The following is a 19,816-nucleotide window of genomic DNA, read 5'->3' on the forward strand; positions in this document are numbered from 1 at the left end:
CCTGGGAATTCCTTAAGGAGAATAGGATGTAAGCAGCGATTTGAAAAATGGTTAAGACCTTGGACGGTGGAACTACAGAAACTAAGAACACAGCTCAGCAGAGGTGCGGAGGAGGAAGAATGCCAGGGGTGCCCCTTTGGTAGACTACTGGGTACCGGCAGAGGGTGTGATGGGCAGGTAAAGGCAATTAAGGAGGTGGGGACTTAGGATTATATCAATGATGGGAAGCTCCTGAATATTTAAAGGAAATTCTAATTCATATTTACTTGCTCAAAGTGAAAAGTTTTTATTGGGTAAGTTTATTTATTTTTTTTAAAGGCACATGGCTCAGTGAGATTCACTACTTGTCTGTTGATGAAACATGTGGATTTAAGTCCGAGTGAGAAAACTTACCGGGAGAGAAAGAAATGTGTTGAAAAAATCAGCAAAGATTTCATCCTCCAGCAGAATTATGAGATTTGTAGAACAGATTATCTCTATTTGGGGAGAAAAAACAAACACACTCACGAACCAGAATTGTACTCAGGATGAGAAAACGAAGCAACTGAATGGGTCATTTCACATCGCCAAATCTCAGCTGACCGTGGCCTCTGGGGTCATCTAACTCAATTTCCCCCCCACCCCCGACTCTCCTCTGCAGTATCACTCCGCTTGAGCACCCCCAGCTGTGGGGAGCTCACGGCCTCCCAGGGCTGCCATGCCATTTATGAAAAGAGGAACTGGTTAGGAAGATTCTTCCTATTGTGAACTGCCTTCCTTTATCTTCTTTCTACGGACAGAAATTCTACCCTCTGAAGCTTCACAGGATTCATTTAAGTCCTCTTAAGTGGGGCAATGCTCTCACATTGATGAAGACATCACAACCTTCTGCTTATCTCCAACCCCTCTTGCTAGTCATTAAGCAATTCTTCAACCGCCTCTTTGCCATCTGGTTCCCCTTGTGTTGGTTGGAGTGTCTAGCACAACTCAAACCATCTGCACTCACCCCAGGGAAGGACACAGACAACTGCTGTCCATATCGCATGTTTTATCAGTGTGGCCGGAAGTAGGGTTAGCTGTGGGTGCTCTCTCATTTCACTGTTAACTCCACCATCCCTTATTTATTCAGTTACTTTTCAGACACCAAGGGCAAGAATGTACATTTATTCCAGTCAAAGTGTAACTTATTGGGTTGGGCCCAACTTTAAACCCAACGAGAGCTTTTCTAAATATTGATCTGGTCGTGCAAAATATTTTCATTCTCCTCAGGCTTGATCACTGCACTGTCCAAGTTCATCTGAGGAGATAAATGTTGAACGTTACAAAGCCAAGCATGGAGACCACAGGTGGACGAGGTGACCCCTGTAAGTTAACTCTAATTCACTATCTCTGCTCTTAGAGCACAATGCTCAACTAGAGAATAATAAGCTAATTGTTCTATCGATGTTCCTACATTTGCCCATCACACCTAAAGTTTATCATGGGAGACTTATAAAATGAGCAACCTATATACATAACTAGTCCTATCCCTCAGTCTGAACAACTGGTGTGAATAGTAAGTACCACTCTCCACCACTAGAGTGTAGTTATGATAATATAAGAAAACTAAACAAGACTTCCATAACTTTTCCTGATGACAGTTGATGATTATTGTCTTCATATAATAAAAATGGAAATAAAAGCTAAAACAACCAAACACTATTGTTACAGAGTATGTCAGCTCATGCCCTCTGTTCCACAGACCTATTCTTTCTGCCACCTCGTGTTGTAATTAAAAAAACCAACAACACAGAGATAATTTATTTAAATCAGCAAATTCAGATTCTTCAAGCCCCTGACCACAGTGGGAAGCCCTTCCTCCTTTCTCCCCTCACACCATCCCTTAGCCACAGCAAGGGGAATGGAAAATGAGGGGCCAGGAGGGCCTCTGCCAGGGCAGGCTTCCTTCAGTGTGTGGCGACCCCAGTCCAGCTTCGCAGGGGTCGCAGCTGCCACAGGCCCCTCCCTATAAATTAAGTCCCTGCAGCCACAGCTGTGAGCGAGGCATATTTGTGGAAGGAAGGCCCAAAGGCATTGCTGATGACCCCCAGCCAAGGAATGAATTGAAGGCACAGAGATCCGGGGAGAAGAGAGGTTTGAAGGAGGAGGAAAAGGCCCTAAATTTTGGTCAGGGAAAAAGAAGAGGCCAGTTGGTCCAGGTTTTGTGAGTTTGGAGAAGGGACTGTATTAGTAAGCACAGGGGGAGAGGCTGCCATTGGGCACCCCCAGAGGAGATATGCCAGCCCAGGCCCCCACCCTGGCAGAGGGGAGCTTGAGAGCTCCAGGGGCTTCTAGGGAATGTCATTGCTAAAACAAACAAACAAATAAAATAATACATAAAATAATAAATAATAAATACATAAAATAAAAATAAGCTGTCCAAGGGAGGGCAGGAGCAGGGCTGAGGACGGATCAGAGGAATTGGCATGACATCCCATAGCCAGTCATGCCTGCCTGAGATGCCCTGTGGTTGGTGTCTATCTATAACCCAATCATGTTCTTGCCCTCTTGCAGCTAGTTGTCTTGGATTTCTTAAAAAACCAGTTGGGATCCCCAGAGAAAAATCCATCACCCAGGCTACTGCCACCCAATTTTATCAGTGTCCTCTGCACACAGACCATTTCTTTCCTTCCCAGAGGCCCCTGCTCTGGAAGATGTCGGTGCTACAGATGCCGCAGCGCTTGGCTGCTGACAGGAACTGCTCCATCCACATGAAGGCCACAGAGAAGGCCTGGATCTTCTTCACTGGGCCAGCCCCTCGGGGTACACACAGCCCGTTAATGCGCTCACACAGCACCGTGGGCCATCCCTGAGCCTCTTCTGGATGTCCTCACATCCTTGCCGCACTGGGCAGTGATCCACTGGATCAGGATCTGCTCCAGGTCTGCACTGTACTGCTTCGCAATCTTCTGCTGCACCTCCTGGCTCAGGCCACAGGCACGTGCCGTTGGCCATTCTGAAAGGTGGTGGTGGCTGTGGGTAGCGTCAGGCGGGCTGGAGAGCCCATACTCCAGGTGGGGTTGTGGGGCAAATGTTTGTTTGTATTGTAAATTTATATCCATGTTTTTCTGTCTCCCTTCTCAGCCCTTTGCCCTTCCTTTTATAAGCATTCCCTGAGATATTTATTCTGTGCCATGTGGATGATTCCAAAATCTGTGTTTTTGGTCCAAACTTCTCTATCTCTAGTTCTAAATGCCCAAAGAGCTATGGGACATCTCTACATGAACATCCACCAGCACCTTCATCTCAATATTTTCAACGCTGATCTGACCTTTTTTTCCTTTCTTTCTTTTTTCTTCTTCATCCAACCTGTCCCTTTTCCTGTATTCCCAATCTCTGTCACTGGAACCACAACTCATCCAATGATCTAAACCAGAAACCTGAAAATCACCTTTGATTCCTCTGTTTCTCTTTCTCTTTCTCTCTCTCTCTCTCTCTCTCTCTCTCTCTCTCTCTCTCTCTCTCTCTCTCTCTCTCTCTCTCTCTCATACTCCCACATGCAATGGAAGACCATGCCTTGTGGCTTCTCCCTACATGTATCTGGAACCTGTCCTCTCTTCTCCATCCATAAAATAAGTCACTCCCTTATTTCAGGCCCCTGTCATCTCTCACCTAGACTACTGCATCAGTTTCTTAAAATCACCTCCCTAGCTCCAGGCTCTTTCCTTTCCAAACCTCTCCACACACTGCTGCCATAATCTTCTGATGTTATTATTGTTAAGACCTTTCAAAGACTCTTCACTGTCCTAAAGTCAAACTCCTTAGTACAGTATCTGAGCTTCACCAGTTCTGGCTTTTGGGTTCCCTCCCAGGCTCATCTCCCACCACCCCTTAAAATTAAACTCCTTGGACTTCCTCTCAATGATGGACTTTTCTGTATAATTCCTCCCGCCACTTCTTGTGTGTATCCTCATGTTTAATTAAACTTCCTTTCCTACAGATGTTATAAAAGAGGAAGTAAACAATATCTATATGGAAAGAAGCTATCAAAGACATTCAACAGTGCCACCTGTTGACCAGACGAGACATTGCTCTTCCTTACACATTGCTCTGTATTCTCACTTCCAACCTCCATGTCTTTGTTCTTGCATTCCCATTGCCTGAAATGTCATCTCAATCCCATCTGCTTCAGAAATAACTAGTCATCCATCAGGAACTGGGCTACATATAATCTTTGTGGTAAACCAAGCACAGTAGAAGCTACTGCAATGGCACCGCCCCCCACACACACCATCATGTACATCTCCCATCATTACAATGAACAAGTCATTGTTTTCATCCATTGGTGTATCTTGTCTTCCTCACTCCACTGAACTCTATGAGAGTAGGGACCTTGCCTTTTCATCTTTCTTTTCATGGGCACTGAAAGGGTTTTCACAATGTCTAAGTTCTATAGCTCTTCAATCTTTAGGACTTTTGTTTGTTTGTCATTCACAAGGCCTACCATGGATTTGTTTAATAAGATCATTAAGATAGTTGAGTACAGGAAAGTGGGGTTTGGCAGAAATTTCCCAGTTGGTTGTGTTCCATAACTATACACACGGCTGGTGACAAGGGCTTGATTATGATAGGACAGTCTTATTGGGGTATGGGAACAAAGCTCTCCACATCTTCCCCTTACTCATCCTATAATTTCTTCATTCTTGTTTTCCCTTTCTCACCTCTTCTGCCTTCAATCTTCCTAATAATTTGGGAAGGCTTTCAACACTCATTCCACACAATAACAATATCAACTTGAGAACCAAGGAAATCATTGACTAATCCTAAACCTCATGCTGGCCTGGAGGAGGCATGACACAGGATGGCCTGACCGGCATTTTACTTAGTTGTCTTATGAATGGGGTCCTGTCCTGTCCTCAAATATATGGTGGCATGAGGTGGGGAAGGTGGGGTGGGGAAAACAAGAGCAGAGTGAAGGAAAACGGAGGGCAGGAAGGACTAAGAGCCACTCGTCATGTCCCTGAATGACTCAGGTCTATTAATGACTGGGAAGGTGAGTGATTTGCCTTATTTGGGGACTCAAAGCCTGGGAGCCCTCCCTCTCAGGGACTCACCAGCATTGCTCATGTTGCCGTGCTCTTCCTGCCACTGTGATTCAGGGGCAGCATGAGCCCCATTAACAGAACCCAGCTCTTTGAGAATGCACAGTGACACCTGTTCCAAAGGGTTCCAGATTCTACCAGTCTCTATGTGACCCAATCTCCTGGATCCCCTTGAACGTCTCAGACTCTTCCCACTCTAAGGCCTTTAGTACATATTTTCTTGTGTGCACTGACAGGTTCTTTGTCACTGTTGTCCAATGATAGTTTTAAGTCCTAAGTTTAAGTTCTGCCTCTTTAACTTGACTTTATGTTTTGGGAAAGCAGGAATCTGCCATTTCTAATGTATCTTTTGGATATAACATCCTTCTAGAAATTTAACAGGTAATCAATGTATATGTAATGACTTGTCTCTCATATAAGCTAGGAAATTCAACCTAAGATCCAAGTTTTGTTTTCCACCTCTTCCCCTCCTTTCCAGATAGTTTCCTCTGGTTGGCTGTGGGTTATCTCATTTTCCACTGGCTTTAAAAAGGGAGACAATAAACATTAGCTAAGTACCTTCCATGAAGAAGAAATCAGACTAGGGGTTTATACTTTGTCCTCAATCAATTCTCAGCCCTGAAAAGCAAATCCTCAAGCTGTCCATAAAACAATTTTGTGTGGCTCTTCCTTAGTCACCCTTCCTAGGGGGCAGGAACTCAATATTTTTCTCTGGAACCACTGGGCCATGAAATCCCATCACTGGAACTGCAATGCCAAGTTAGATGTCTGAGTACAGGAACTTACAAGACCTTAGAACGCCTGCCTGAACAACTCTAACAAATTCCCACTTATCCTTCAAAACCAAGATCAAAATTAAACTGACATTTCATCTATGCTACTGTACCAGACTGTTTGTTTACTACTTATTGCATGCCTATTATCTGACTAGAGGCCCGATGCATGAAACTGGTGCAAGAGTAGGCCTTCGCAGCCCCGGCTTCATCCAGAAGGTCATCTGAACGGTCGTTCTGCTGTTTAGCCATTTGGTCAATTTGCATATTACACTTTTATTATTACAGATTATTACAGATAAGCTAAAAAGAGCATTTTGATGGTTCTTATAAGGTTGCTAAAAAGCAGCGATTTTAGCTCAAGGGATATTGACACTGTATTTTTGAGATACATACATATCTATAAATCTATATATGTGTAGATATCTATATATATGTATCTGTTGTTTATAGATCTAAAAATATAATCTGTAGCTATTGATTAAATATTATGCTTATCATATTCACACATCTAAGCTTAACAGGAAACACACAGACCTTCATTATATTAGTGGATTCTTAGACAACCCTTGCTTCTGTATTTTTCTTCCCTCTTTCATTTCTATTAAATGGATAGTTCGATACTAAATGGAGAGCAAATGCCTTAGTGGGCACATGTAAAGATAGTGCCCTCTGGTGGACAGTAGTGAAGATGACACCTTTCTCTCCAAAACCATATTTATTTTTTTGGTTTTGTTCTTCCCAAAATGTATCTTCAGTTGGTTTTACATTTCAAAGTTTAGGATTACTGTCAGAGTGCGCATACAATATTGTGATGTAGGAATAAAGAAATGTCCTTATCATCTAAACAGGAAGCCTGCCCATTCCACCATTATCTCAGGCCCCATTAATAATCCTTGGTGGCTCTGTAGGCCCCTATTAATATTTATTGTTTTACTTGAAAGACACATGTTGTGAGACATAATATTTCTAGGCATTAATTTACTACAAGAATGAGCTCATCCATATCTAATAGGACTCAAAAGTCCTTGGAAATGCGACAGCTCTGCCAACTTGTAGCTTTGGTATCTCTTCAATGTTTACCCTTGTAGAGTGAAAATACCTCAAAATATTAATATGCAGGCTTTGCTTTTCTCTCCTTGTATACAACATCCCTTAATTAGTGAAAGCTATTGCCTCAAGATGAGGTCTGATTATAACAGCAAAAAAGTATCATTTTTTTAGGTTAAAAAAAATCCAAAATATGCTCTAAATATCAAAAAGAGGAGGCCTGAGTGAAGTAGGAAACAGAGTTTTGCTATATCAATAGGAAAGGATATAGCAGATTTCCTACCACCCCAATTGCAGGTCACTAGAGGAGGTTCAACTAGGCTACAGAAAGGGGGAGCTGCAAGGCAGGGCAAGGCTTGGAAAGATACCCAAGATTGTGGGGAGAAACCCAAGGAGATGGGACCAGAGGGGTCAACCAGGAACACAGCAGAACCTAAAGGGGAAATTGCTGAGCTCCACTGGTCACCTGGATCAAGAAGAAGCACAGCAGCTGAATGAAGGGCCAGAATTCCACAGGCCCAGAAGCCTGGAGAAATCTGGACTACCCTGCTGGGGCGGGGCCAGGAGGGCTGGCCAGGGAATCCTCCATTAAAAGACAACAGGGAGCCTTCATTGCTGGAGAGTCCCAGGACGCTATCAGAAGTCCGAATGGGGACTGATGCTGCCATTTTAAAGCTGCAACCTCAGAACAATATTTGGTGGGTGGGTTTCCTTCACAGGGGAGGCTCTGCAGATGGTTGGGAACCTTAGGAATACCTGACAGATGCTCCATCTCCTGGGCACAGCAGGGGGAGAAGCAGCATGGTGACACAGAGACACTGTTTCGCAAGTCCCCAATAATTTACCTCTACTCTTCAGAATTCCAGCCCTCCTTGACACCCAGCTATGGCATTATGTGGCGTTGCAAAATGACTAGCCACCTTAAGCCACTTTCTTTGAATTTTAGATTATCATCTATAAACCAATCTGACAGGGTAGCTGTAGGAGTAAAAAGAAAAGGATGTGAAATAAACAAGCCGTTGAATTGTACTATACATGAAAACCAGGAAGGAGTGGGTCCAGGTGGGTCTACTACTTGGAAATTGATTGAGGTATGTACAGAGAAATGGACTGGTACTAGACACAGATAGAAGATCTTACAGAACACACTCAGGAAGAGAGAGACAGAAATTCTGGAAGCAGATGATCCCTTCTAAGCCTCACTCATGTAGGGTGTTACTCTGTTCTACTAGACCAGTGATGGCGAACCTATGACACACGTGTCAGAGGTGACATGCGAACTCATTTTTTTGGTTGATTTTTCTTTGTTAAATGGCATTTAAATATATAAAATAAATATCAAAAATATAAGTCTTTGTTTTACTATGGTTGCAAATATCAAAAAATTTCTAGATGTGACACGGCACCAGAGTTAAGTTAGGGTTTTTCAAAATGCTGACACGCCGAGCTCAAAAGGTTCGCCATCACTGAACTAGACTCTGAGGAGGACAATGCCCCACGGTATCACATAGGTCCAAACTCACTAAAATATATACATGAAGTATATATGATTTTTTTTTGTATATTAAGTATACCTCAATAAAGCTGAAAAAAAAGATCTGACTTTCCTTTTGACAAGTTATAAAGTAATCAAAACAAAGAACTCAGTAACAGTTCTAATGGTGCTATATATTCAAAATGGCAGTTCCAACTCAGTATGAGTATGGAAGAGATCCATAAAGAGGCCAGATGTGGAGGTGGTTATTATGAGAGGTAAACTATTATGTGATACAGTATGTGAATTATGATGATGTACTAAATATGACTAGCTGGTATTCTATGTGGTGGGTGAAGGGTATTTATCAAGACCCAAAGGCAAGATGTAGTATATTATTTTTCCATTCTCCTGGAGGGGAGTGGAGAGTGCAGAGAGGAGCAGGGTGAGCAGACTGCCTTGGCTGGAGTTGAAGAGAGTGAGGAGAGGTAGGGGAAATACTCGGGGAGCTGGGAGTGAAGGTCACAGTCACATGCCTATCACCTTTCCTCTGCACCCGGCTCAGCAAATGAGACTGAGGAGGAGCCAGAAGGGCGTGGGGGGGGGGGGGGGCGGCCTGCCCGTCCTAGCAGCGTCTCCTGCATCAGGTGGAAGCTCTGAAGGAAGGGCACCTGGTCCTCCTCTCTGACAGCTCCACTTCCCTCAATTTCTCCACCAGGTGCTCCAGAAGGTGCAGGTGACAGGAACCATTCTGGGCCCGCCCAGGTTCAGACATCAACAAACGTAACAATACCACCAAAACGAGAAGCCGTAGATCCAGGTCATGAAAACGGCAATGAAAGCCACATGCCAGCAGAAGAAGGTGGTGACGAATATAATGTCGTTTTTGTCATCGTCCATCCACTTATGGCCGGAGACGGGTTTGTACAGCATAAAGCCTATCTGCATCAGCCAAGAGCCTAGAATCATATACAAAAAGGCCTTCAACACCCAGAGCTGCAGCACGTTGGGAGCCCAGAATTCTGCAATGGCCACGAGTGTCAGCAGGAAGATGACCTGGATGAGCAGGATGTGCGACTGCAGCTCCACGCCTTCTGAGTCCTGTATGTGAGACACCATCAGGGGCAGAAGCAGGAACATGCCCAGGACTTGCGCACTTTGCTCCAGAGCAGCGCACCTCTGGGGCAGCAGGTTCTGGCTCACCACATCGACACACCCACTCAGGAAGAAGGTCATATACAGAGTGAAATGCTGCCACTGCTTGCGGTACAAAAAGTTCCTCTGGTGATATATCTTGCTGATGAATACAAACTGTCCAGGAATGCTATGCAGCTCTTGGGCCACTAAAATGCAGGCGCTCAGTATCTTCACCAAGCCGACATAGTATATTTGCTGCAGCCTGGCCCATCTGCCTTTGCTCCAGGGACAGCGTGGGAGATACTGAACGGGGTTGTTGCATATCAAGGCCCTGAAAACGAGTCGTGCGTGATAAAGTCCGTAGAGGAAGAGGGACAGGCCTGGGTACAGATGACCCTCAAAGCCTCCCATGGAACTGAAGACAGGTCTGACCAACTGCAGAGGCGAGAGGGTTGGCAAGGACCTCCTCAGGCTCTAGGATGTGGAGAGAGCTTCCTGAAGTCGACTTATATCCTCTATCCAGCTCACTGCATCCACGTTCAGAAGGGAAATGGTTTTGGAGGAGACCCAAAGTTATGGCGGGGTGGGTGTCATGGTTTCCGTCTGGTCTTCTGCTCTGGTTCATTGATAACTAACCAACCGTTGCCAAATAGTGATATAAGCATGTTCTCCAGCACAACGCCTGGGCCTCTGCCCTTCTCAGAGACTATGCTATGGGTCCCCCTTGCTTCTCCTCCCCCTTGTCCTTGATGCCAATGCTACCTTCCTTACTTCCCTCCAAATTCACAGAATGTAAGGAAGAACTCAGAGGAAGCACGGAGAACACACAACGTAGAGAACATCCCTTGGAGTCCTCACATATAACCTCATACAAACACAAGTACAACTGTATTTCCCGGGGTATAAATAGTCTTTAAGAGCCACAGTAAACACACTTAGTGCCTGATTACTTGAGAACTGCCAGGAAAATGTTCACTCCTGAGAAGCCCAGATTAAACATTGTATCTGGGTGTACCTATGGGATTTGCTTTTGAATCAGTGGATTTATTAAAATAGCTTACCTGCATCAATATGGACGAGTTTCATCCAATCTGTTGGGGGCCCACATAGAAGAAAAAGCAGAGGAAGAAGGAATTTGCCCCTTTTGCTTCCGGCCTGTCTACTGAGCTGGGACATAGGTCTTCTCCTGCCTTTGCACTGGGATTTGTACCACCAGCACCCCTGGTTCTCAGGTCTTTAGACTCAGACTGCAATGACACCAGCAGGTCTCTAGATAGAGACAGCAGATGGTGGGACTTCTCTGTCTCCATAATCACACAAACCATCTCCTCATAATAGGTCTCCTTTACATAGATCTTTCGGTTCTATTTCTCTGCAGAACTTTAATACAAACATGGAACCTCAAATATATAACTCTAAGTGAAAGAAGAATGTCAAAGTTCAAAAACACACAAAACTGAACGATGTGAACACATATGTGAAGCTATAAACAAAGTTCAGGCAAATGATGACCCCCAAGAGTTCCATGTTATTTTGTATCTATTGGATATTAAGTAGTTTTTTTAAGGAAATAAGAAGACAGTAGAAGTTCTGTGTGGGTACGTGAGACCATGCCTAACAAGTCCACTGTAGGATGAAAAAGTGGAAAAGACGCTGTTTGCAAAGGGGCTCTTCATATGCCAAAATGAGTTTTCTTTCGGATGTCAATACTTCTACGTATCATTCCACAACTGGCTTTTTTTCAACTCAGTCATAGAATGTGTTGGAGATAGAACCATTTTGCTAGAGAGAGGTGCTGCTCATTCCTTTTAATGTCATATTCTTCATCTAGTTCTTTACCAATGAACATGTTGGTCTGATGCTTTTAAACAAACAACGCTGAACAGATATTCTTCTTTAGGGTAGGTAACCACAATTGACATTTCTGAATCACAGACTATTCCCTTTTGGGGGGTTTTAACAGACAGTGATGAATCTCCATTCAAAGTGGTGGTACCAATTTTTACTCACCCCCACATCCTCAACAAGTTCTCTGGATTCCCAAAACGCACCCACTACCCTCATCCAGGCATCACCAACTCTGCATTGTTGCAACATCTCTTAACTGGGCTCCAGTCCTCCCCTGTTCGTATCCACATTGCAGTCAAAAGAGTTAATTATGCCACTGGCTAACTTAAATCCCCCAGTGGCATCACACTGCTTTATGGGTAAAATCCATGTCATGAGAATAAGCTTGAAGGCGCCTTTTGCTTTAGCCTGACCTCATTCCTAGTCCCCTCCCACCTGTACCATCTCCAGGAATATTGGAAGCTTTTCTGGAATGTTCTTCCTATTCCACATTCTTTACCTGGGGCACTCCTTTTTCCTTCAAGGCTCTGCTCAAGCACTGCCTCCTCCCAAATGGGAAAGATCCTCTCTATGCAACTTATACACATCTCTATTGTTATACCTGACACACTGCTCCACCATTCTTTACGTACTGGGAAGTCTTTCAAGTTGGAGACCATATCCTGCATTCTTTGTCCCTTTAGAATCTAGCCCCATGCCTAGAGGTGTTCAATGAATGTTTGATAGATGAACGGATAAATTAATGAACTGTCAAATGAGCACATGGTCTCTATCCAAAAATGTTTTATAGTTAGTTATGAAGATGGAACAGATACATACAAATGATGCAAGGCCACTAATGCTCAGAGCTAAAGCTATATGAGTGGAACAAATGATCAGAGCTATGTAGTTAGAGGAGAATTTTATCTCTGACTTCTTCGTCCTTGGACACAGGAGATGCAGAATGAAAGGATGTGGATGACTTGGCATAATTTTAACTTCTCAGCCACAGGCGCAGAGCCCTTTGCATAAATCAGTGTTTCTCAACCCTTTTCTAGTTTTTGTCCCCTCTAAGAAACTTTTTCAACATGTGTTCCCTTATCACCTTCCCTGCATGAAAACATTTTTAACTATTTTTATTGTTGACACTATTACAAATGTCCCCATGAAAATTTAATATCACAGCTATATTGTATATTTTATTTCCTATGGCCTCCTGGAACCATTGTAATACCTAAAATCACAATATTTTTACCCTCTTGGGGGAGATATTGCCCCCATTGAGGGCACTTGGTGTAAACCAAGGGCAGAGTGTGAATCCAGCAAAAAGCTTGGTGAGGATGCAGCACAGAGCTTATCTGCAAACATTGTTTATCTTTCGGCAATAGGCAGAGTGGATTCATTGGTACAGGTAGACTAGATGGCCTCAAAGATTCTACCAAGTTCTGCATGTGTGTCCCCCAGAGATCTCATGTGGGGAAGTCCTGGCATTTAATTAGGATCCTAATTTAATTAGGAATTTAATTTAATTAGGAAACATATTCAATTAAGAGAGAATTGAGTGAAAATTGCTCTTCTCATTTCCAGCCAATAACAGGGGTGACAACTGTATCAGAAAAGGAAGTGCCATCTAAAAGGGTGAAAGGAATGGACACATCTCTGGTTTGGGGACTGATACCCAAAAATAGATGGAATGCAGATAAGAATACTCTGCTTGCACAAATATGGCAGAAGCAAGAGCTCCCCCTATTGAGCTGGAGGTATCACTGATGGGGCATCCACCTAGGTCCTAGAATGTGGAGGGAGCAGATGCCAAACTTACTAGCTGATGTTCCATGACCTACAAGAAAGACCTCTACCTTAGGCGACCCTCTTGGTACTCCTGTGGACACCTGGCCACTCACTGGCTCACCACTAGGGGCAGGGCCATGTGGGCACAAGTATGAACCTTTCCACTCATCATAAGCACCTCAGGAGAGCTTTTTTAAATTACGGAGTACTAAGTTTTCACCCTGACCCTAATGAATAAAGTCTCTGCATCTGGAATCATACATGTCTCCCACCCCTGGTGATTCCAATGTAGGCCAGCCATCCTTTAGCTGATGCTTGAAGCCACTGCACTAGACTAGGAAACACCACCCTGATCCTTAGGCTGCACCTGGACACCATCCTCCGGCCCTCACTGACCCACAGATTCACCCAGGAGTGTGGGGAGACATCTTTACAAAGCAGAACCCAGCAATATTTACCAAGAGAGGTTGGCATGCACGCGGAGAAAGGGGGCAGGGAGGGAGGAGGAGGCTAAGAGAGGGATGAATAGGGGAGGGAGAAGGTGGAGGGAAGAAGGAAAGATGAAGACTGAAAGAGAACATGGGGAACTCAACGGAGAGTTGAGGCAAAGAGGGTAAAATCAGCTCAGCTCCTGAAATGGGAGAGGCAAGGAAAAGAAAGCAAAGGAGCAGGATAAAAAAAAAAAAAAAATCCTCCTTGTTCAGGTCCCAGGAGACATTGTCAATCAGTGATTAAGAAAATGAAACGTTTGATCTGTGTTTAAGACCTAGTTTGCCTAGTTTGCTAGGCAGATGATTCAAGATGAGGTGTTCATCTTCTCCAAGATTCATTCTCCTCATAGATAAACATGGAATTGTGGGATTCCATAATATGTTGTATTTTAAAGCAGGTTATAAATATAAATTACTTTAAGTTGGTCATCTTAGGGCTGGATGAGACCATAGGGCCTATTTGAAACTAAAGTCCAGAGAGAAGTGACTCACAGGATGTCACATGGCTGGTGGCTTAGTTGGGACGCTGAGAGTCACAAGCTGGCTGTCCACAAGAGGCACAAGAAAACCCCAGCTCAGTCAGCATAAGGCAAACACGTAAGTGGACCAAGGCTGTGAGCCCCCTTCTCAGCCAGCTCCCAGGCTGCAGGAGAGCCCAGCTTCCTGGCGGGCCCACTGACTAGCTCTCAATCTGTCCCACTCTGCCCAATGCCTCAGTGGTACTGTCAAGAGAAGAAGCCAAATGAGAGGTCTGCAGAATTGGGGGACAAGGAGAGTCAGCAGCAAATAAATGGAATACTTTCTGCAGAAGCATCCTCACCCTAAGAGATTCTAGGTGCCACACACACGCTGCCTGGCATGAAAATGCCCACTTGCATGTGTCCTCAAGACTAGATGCTGCTAGAAAGAGCTGTGAGCGAATCAGTTATGTTGAAGCTGGGCTTCCTGGTGGAAGGATGTGTTGGCTGAAGGAGGAGTGGCTGGTCAACATGGAGTCTGGAAACACAGACTTTATCTGTCTTTATCCCAGCGGTTCTCAACCTGTGGGTCGTGACCCCTTTGGCAGTCGAACTACCCTTTCACAGGGTCATTATCATATCTTGCATATCAGATATTTACATTATGATTCATAACAGTAGCAACATTACAGTTATGAAGTAGCAACGAAAATAATGTTATGGTTGGGTCACAACATGAGGAACTGTATTTAAAGGGCCAGAAGGTTGAGAACCACTGCTTTATACAGTGCCATCCAAGGAGAAAGACTATTTGGGAGAAAATGAGTACTCTGTTACAGGAGTGAAATCTTTTTGGAACAGGGACAACTTCTCAAGCTTTTCCTTTATCTGCTTTATTTTTCCCACACGTTCATTTAGTCATCTGTGTTCAGAGTCAATATTCTGAGCTAAATTATCCCTAGCTACTTTGATCCCAGCAAAAGGGGCAGGGGTGGGGCGCTGGTGGGGGAGCGTGGATGGTTGGTAGGGGTATCTCATTAGCAGGCATAAGCAACTCAGTCACTGGAAAGACATGGCCTCTAATATTAGTGAATAAATTGTCCTTCTGGTTTAGGTATTAGTGCCAATCAGTCCTTCAGAACCTAAAGAGACTGATAAAATTGAGTTTCTGGATCTGTAACGCTGAGGTCTTGGTTCAACTCAGGATTTATCCTGCCTTCCTGTGACCCCCAAGTTCTGCACCACCTCACTTTCTGCCATCCCAGCCACAACAGTTTTCTAACACTGCCCAGATCACATATTCACACTTAAAGGAAACAACAGTAACTTAGCCACTTCAACAAATGTGTGTTAACCACCTATAATCAGCCAGACATTATGCTATAAGGTGGTGCTGAAAAGATGAATAAGACATGGCACCTGCTCTCAGGCAACTCAAAAGCAGTACCGATGCTGGAGGGGTGAGTCCCCAGGGGAGAATCCGGCCCTGAGCCAAGAGTGTTCTTGGCTTCAAGCAGGAGAGAATTCAAGATGTGAGCCAGACAGACAAGAGGTTAGAGTGGAAGCAAGTTTCTAGAGCAGAGAGGATAAGCAAGAAAAGCCACTCCACTGAGAGAGTGGCCGACTCTCCTTACAAGAGAAGGAAGAGACACCCTAACTGTCCCTACAGGCTGAGCTTTTATATCTGCTTATAGTTTCTATGGAAGACTGCTTGTATGAGGAAATAGAGAATGGAACAAAATGTTGGGATTAACTTTAACCTTTACAAGGTATATTTTCTGGTCGGTTTCCCTTTATGGAATGGGTAAATAAAAAGTATGGATGAGTAGCTATATATATATATATATATATATATATATATATATATATATATGACTTCAGAGAGGAAGGGAGAGGGAGAGAGAGCTAGAAACATCAATGATGAGAGAGATTCATTGACAGGCTGCCTTCTGCATGCCCCACAATGGGGATTGAGCCCGCAACCTGGGCATGTGCCCTGACTGGGAATTGAACCATGACCTCCTGGTTCACAGGTCGATGCTCAATCACAGAGTCACTCCAGCTGGACTGTTAATCAATCTTTACAGGAATTTTCTTTGTTCCAGAAGCTCCCTGTGGTCTGCTTGCATCTCTAGTCAGCCCCGGGCAGCACATAGCAGGCCCCATACTTAGCTCTGTTTGACTTTAGTTCATTTATATAGTACTTATGCCCCTCTCCAATTATATTAATATTTTGCTATTCAAAGTGTGGCCCATAGGCCAGCAGTGTCAGCATCACTGGGAAGCTTGTTAGAAATACAGACTCCCAGGCTCCAAGCTAGACCAATTAAATCTAAATCTCTGTTTTACCAAGATCCCTAGGTGATTAGTATGATTAGTATGCATTGAAAGTTTGGGAAACACAGATCTAATAGAAAAGACCCTACTAAAGCCATCTTGGATTAAATTTTATGATGATGGAATAGACCAAGTATGGTGGGAATATAGAGGAGTGTGGGGTTAATTCTGATGGAGGAGTAAATATTTGCACTGAAATTTAAATTGCACTGGCCAACAACCTGGGGATGGGGAGCAGATGAGAATAGGTAGGAGCATCTAGGTATGGACAGTGGTGTGAACAAAGCTGTGAATGTGGTGGGTGGGTGGGGGAGGGGGAGGGTAGGCCATGTGCAGAGCCAGCCTAGAGCAGACTAGAAGTCTTTCAAGAGCTCCCTGGGATGGACAGCGCCACTCAGCCCGCAGGTGCTGTGCTCTCCTTTGCACTGACCTGGATGGTACCCTTTAACCAGCCCTGCACACTAGACAGTGGTTAGGGAGAGGCCTCTTTCCCACACCTGGCCCTTCGTGACCCTTCAGGGATGATGTTTGCAGTCAACAAAGGATGCCGAGTCTCAGATCTCATGCCAGGCCACCTGGCCCCTGGCAGCGACTCTGCAGGACGACCTTGGTAGGAAGTGGATTCCCACAAATTCTCATGGATTCCCACACATTCCCATGGATTCCCGGCAGCCCAACCTCTGGGGAGAGGTTGGCAGGGAAGGTGACTGTGAAGAAAGTAATGACAAAAGGGAAAGGGGTTGAAGCAGGAGTCGGAGGCTGTGCTCCAGGCCTGGCCTGGCCTCTGGCTGCCTGACCATGAGGCAGCCTCTGGGCTCAGCTGGGAAATGAAGGCGATGGACCAGATGGTTCCCAGGTCCTTCCAGCCCCGAGAGCCTGGGATTCTGGCGCCTTCCTGTTTTGGAAAGGTCTGCCATTGTTCCCTTTTTCAAACGATTTAGAGTACATTCTCCTGGAAGTCACTTTCAGTGGCAAAATGAAACATTTTTCTTGGGTCACAGTCTCCAACCAACTCACAAGGGCTCTTGGGTTAGATCGTCCATCAGAGTTACACATATATATATACACATACATACACATACATATACATACACACACACACACACACACACACACACACACACTATGAAATAGATATTAAATACCTACTATGCATTTTTCTTGACAACTGAGTTGGGCACCAACAAAGCAGAAGCTTGCGTTCTGGCCAAAAATGTTCTCATATGTATTTGGAGAAACATGATACATATTAGTAAAGAAGAAAGTCCTATATAATTCTATAATAAAGTATCCTATAAATGATAATTGTTAACATTTCACAGTGCTAAACCCTTTATAGGAATGTCTCATTTATTCCACACAAATCTAGCAGGTAATAAGTCATTTTGGATGTTTTTGGCTGCAAATAGAAAACTCTGATCCCACTGGCTTAAGCATTAGGACATTTATTCTCTCGCTTAAGAACTCCAGAGGTAGTGCAGCCCCATCAACAGCAAGGGAACCAACCACCAGTGGGGTCAGCCTGCTTCGGTCCCTGCAAACATGGCTGGTGCCCAGGCCAACCTCCTCTGATACACAAGGGGGGGAGGGGTAACTAGCAAAACAAAAAACGGGGTCCTTTAGGGAGAAAGAAGAGGCAGGTGGCTATTCAGAAGGCAAGCACAAATTTCCATTTTGCAGTTTAAAAAACGGAGTTTTCCAGATTGTAAGTAACTTGTTCAAAGCTACACACTTATGGGAGTTGGGATTCAAAGCACAGTACACACCCTGGGCACATTCCAAGTCAGGTCAAAGTCACCTGCCCCCTATCGCCTCTGCTCCCTTCCTGAGCCCCCTCCCCAAGCTGGCTTAGGGTCAGAGACTCCTTTCCCTCCATATCTGTTATTTGCTTTCACACCTGCTCCAAGACATGGACTAGTGAGTGGTCGGCAAAATGCGGCTCGTGAGCCACATGCGGCTCTTTGGCCCCTTGAGTGTGGCTCTTCCACAAAATACCGACTTGTGCGCATGGGCCACGAAGTTTCAATCGCACTGTATGTGCGCGCCCGCACGTGGTATTTTGTGGAAGAGCCACACTCAAGGGGCCAAAGAGCCGCAGTTTGCCAACCACTGGACTAGGTTTTATTCATATTTTTATTTCTCTTCCCCCCCCATCCTCTAACACCATGCTTACTTGCTTTTACACTAAGTCTCCATCTACTGGGCTCAATAGATTGGTGTTTCCTCCTTAGTATAAAGCATAACCTCTTTCTTTTGCCTTTTCCTCAGCCTCACTACTGCCCAGAACTCAGCTCTAATACCAGAGAAATTCAGAATAAGGCTCAGACTTTGGGCCTTGACAGACCAAAGTTTCAGTTCTAGCTTTGCCACTTATGAGCCCATCGGTCAAATAACTGAACCTATCTCTAATCTTTGTCTCCCTACCCATCAAATGAGGATATTCACCACATAGGGTTATGGTGAGAATGGAATGTGATAGAGTTTAGCACAGCCTTCAGTAGATGGGAGTTATCTTTTTAATTAATGAAATAATGTAATAAAAATGAAAAGTCATGTTTTTAGTTTCCTGAGCTTTCTCTACATTATCTCCTCTGACCCTCAAAACAGCCCTGTTAGGTGAAGGAGGCTCCTTCCCTGTGACAGCTGGGGAAATTGAGTGTGAGTGAGGTGAAGAGCCTTGCTTAGATTCCTCTATGGTACATTTTGGGGTGCTTTTCTTTAACCATGTGTGCCAGCGGACCCTGCTTGTGTGGATCGTCCTTGGTATGGGTTGAACTGTGCCGTCCATTTCTATGTTAAGTCCTAACCTCCAGCACCTCAGAATGGGACCTTATTTGAAATAGGGGCATTATAGTTGTAATTACCTACGTTAAGATGAGGCATACTGGAGTAGGGTAGATTTCTAATCCAATCTAACTCACATCCTTCTAAAAAGAGGAAATCTGGGAAGACACAGGGAGAACAGCACTTGAAGATGCGGAGATTCGGTGATGCTTCTGGAAGCCAAGGAATGCCAAGGATTAACCGCCAACCAGCAGAAGCTCGGGGAGAGGCAATGGAACAGATTCCCTTACAGCCGCAGAAGGAACCAACTCTACTGGCCCCTGGATCTCAGACTCCTCACCTCCAAACAATTCTGCTCAAGCCACTCAGAAAGAAGACAGGCATGCGAGAGAGTGCTTGCTGTTGATACAGCAACAATGTCCCTCTCCTCTAGCTCCAAGTGGGGGGTGACACTCCATCTCTGGTGCTGCAGCCCAGGGCGTAAACGGGCTGCCCCAGCCTAGTTAGTCCCTGCTCACACCAGCAGGGGCTGCAGGAGGAGGCCGCTCTAAGCCACCACCCTCATCGTCACTCCTTGAGAGCTCAGACACGTGCTCCTTGCATGGCCCTGGGACCCTGTCTCTCCATTCAATCC

General features: G+C 44.8%; 2 protein-coding genes and 1 pseudogene across 2 annotated transcripts in view; all 3 read right to left on the minus strand.

Moving 5' to 3' along the window:
* RGSL1 (regulator of G protein signaling like 1) overlaps positions 1-19,816 on the minus strand; it is a 76,310-nt gene that overhangs the window by 41,349 nt on the left and 15,145 nt on the right. Inside the window, exon 3 of the mRNA XM_059675023.1 lies at positions 394-476. Coding sequence (XP_059531006.1) covers positions 394-476 — 83 coding nt within the window. The remainder of the gene's footprint in view (positions 1-393; positions 477-19,816) is intronic.
* LOC132221052 (transgelin-2-like) lies at positions 2,431-5,078 on the minus strand (annotated as a pseudogene).
* Positions 9,132-9,905, minus strand: LOC132220608 (transmembrane epididymal protein 1-like). Its single transcript, XM_059673872.1, has one exon. It carries the CDS (start codon positions 9,903-9,905, stop codon positions 9,132-9,134), a length of 774 nt encoding a protein of 257 aa, XP_059529855.1.

The sequence above is a fragment of the Myotis daubentonii genome, chromosome 18, assembly GCF_963259705.1.
Source record: "Myotis daubentonii chromosome 18, mMyoDau2.1, whole genome shotgun sequence".
Taxonomy (NCBI): Eukaryota; Metazoa; Chordata; class Mammalia; order Chiroptera; family Vespertilionidae; genus Myotis; species Myotis daubentonii.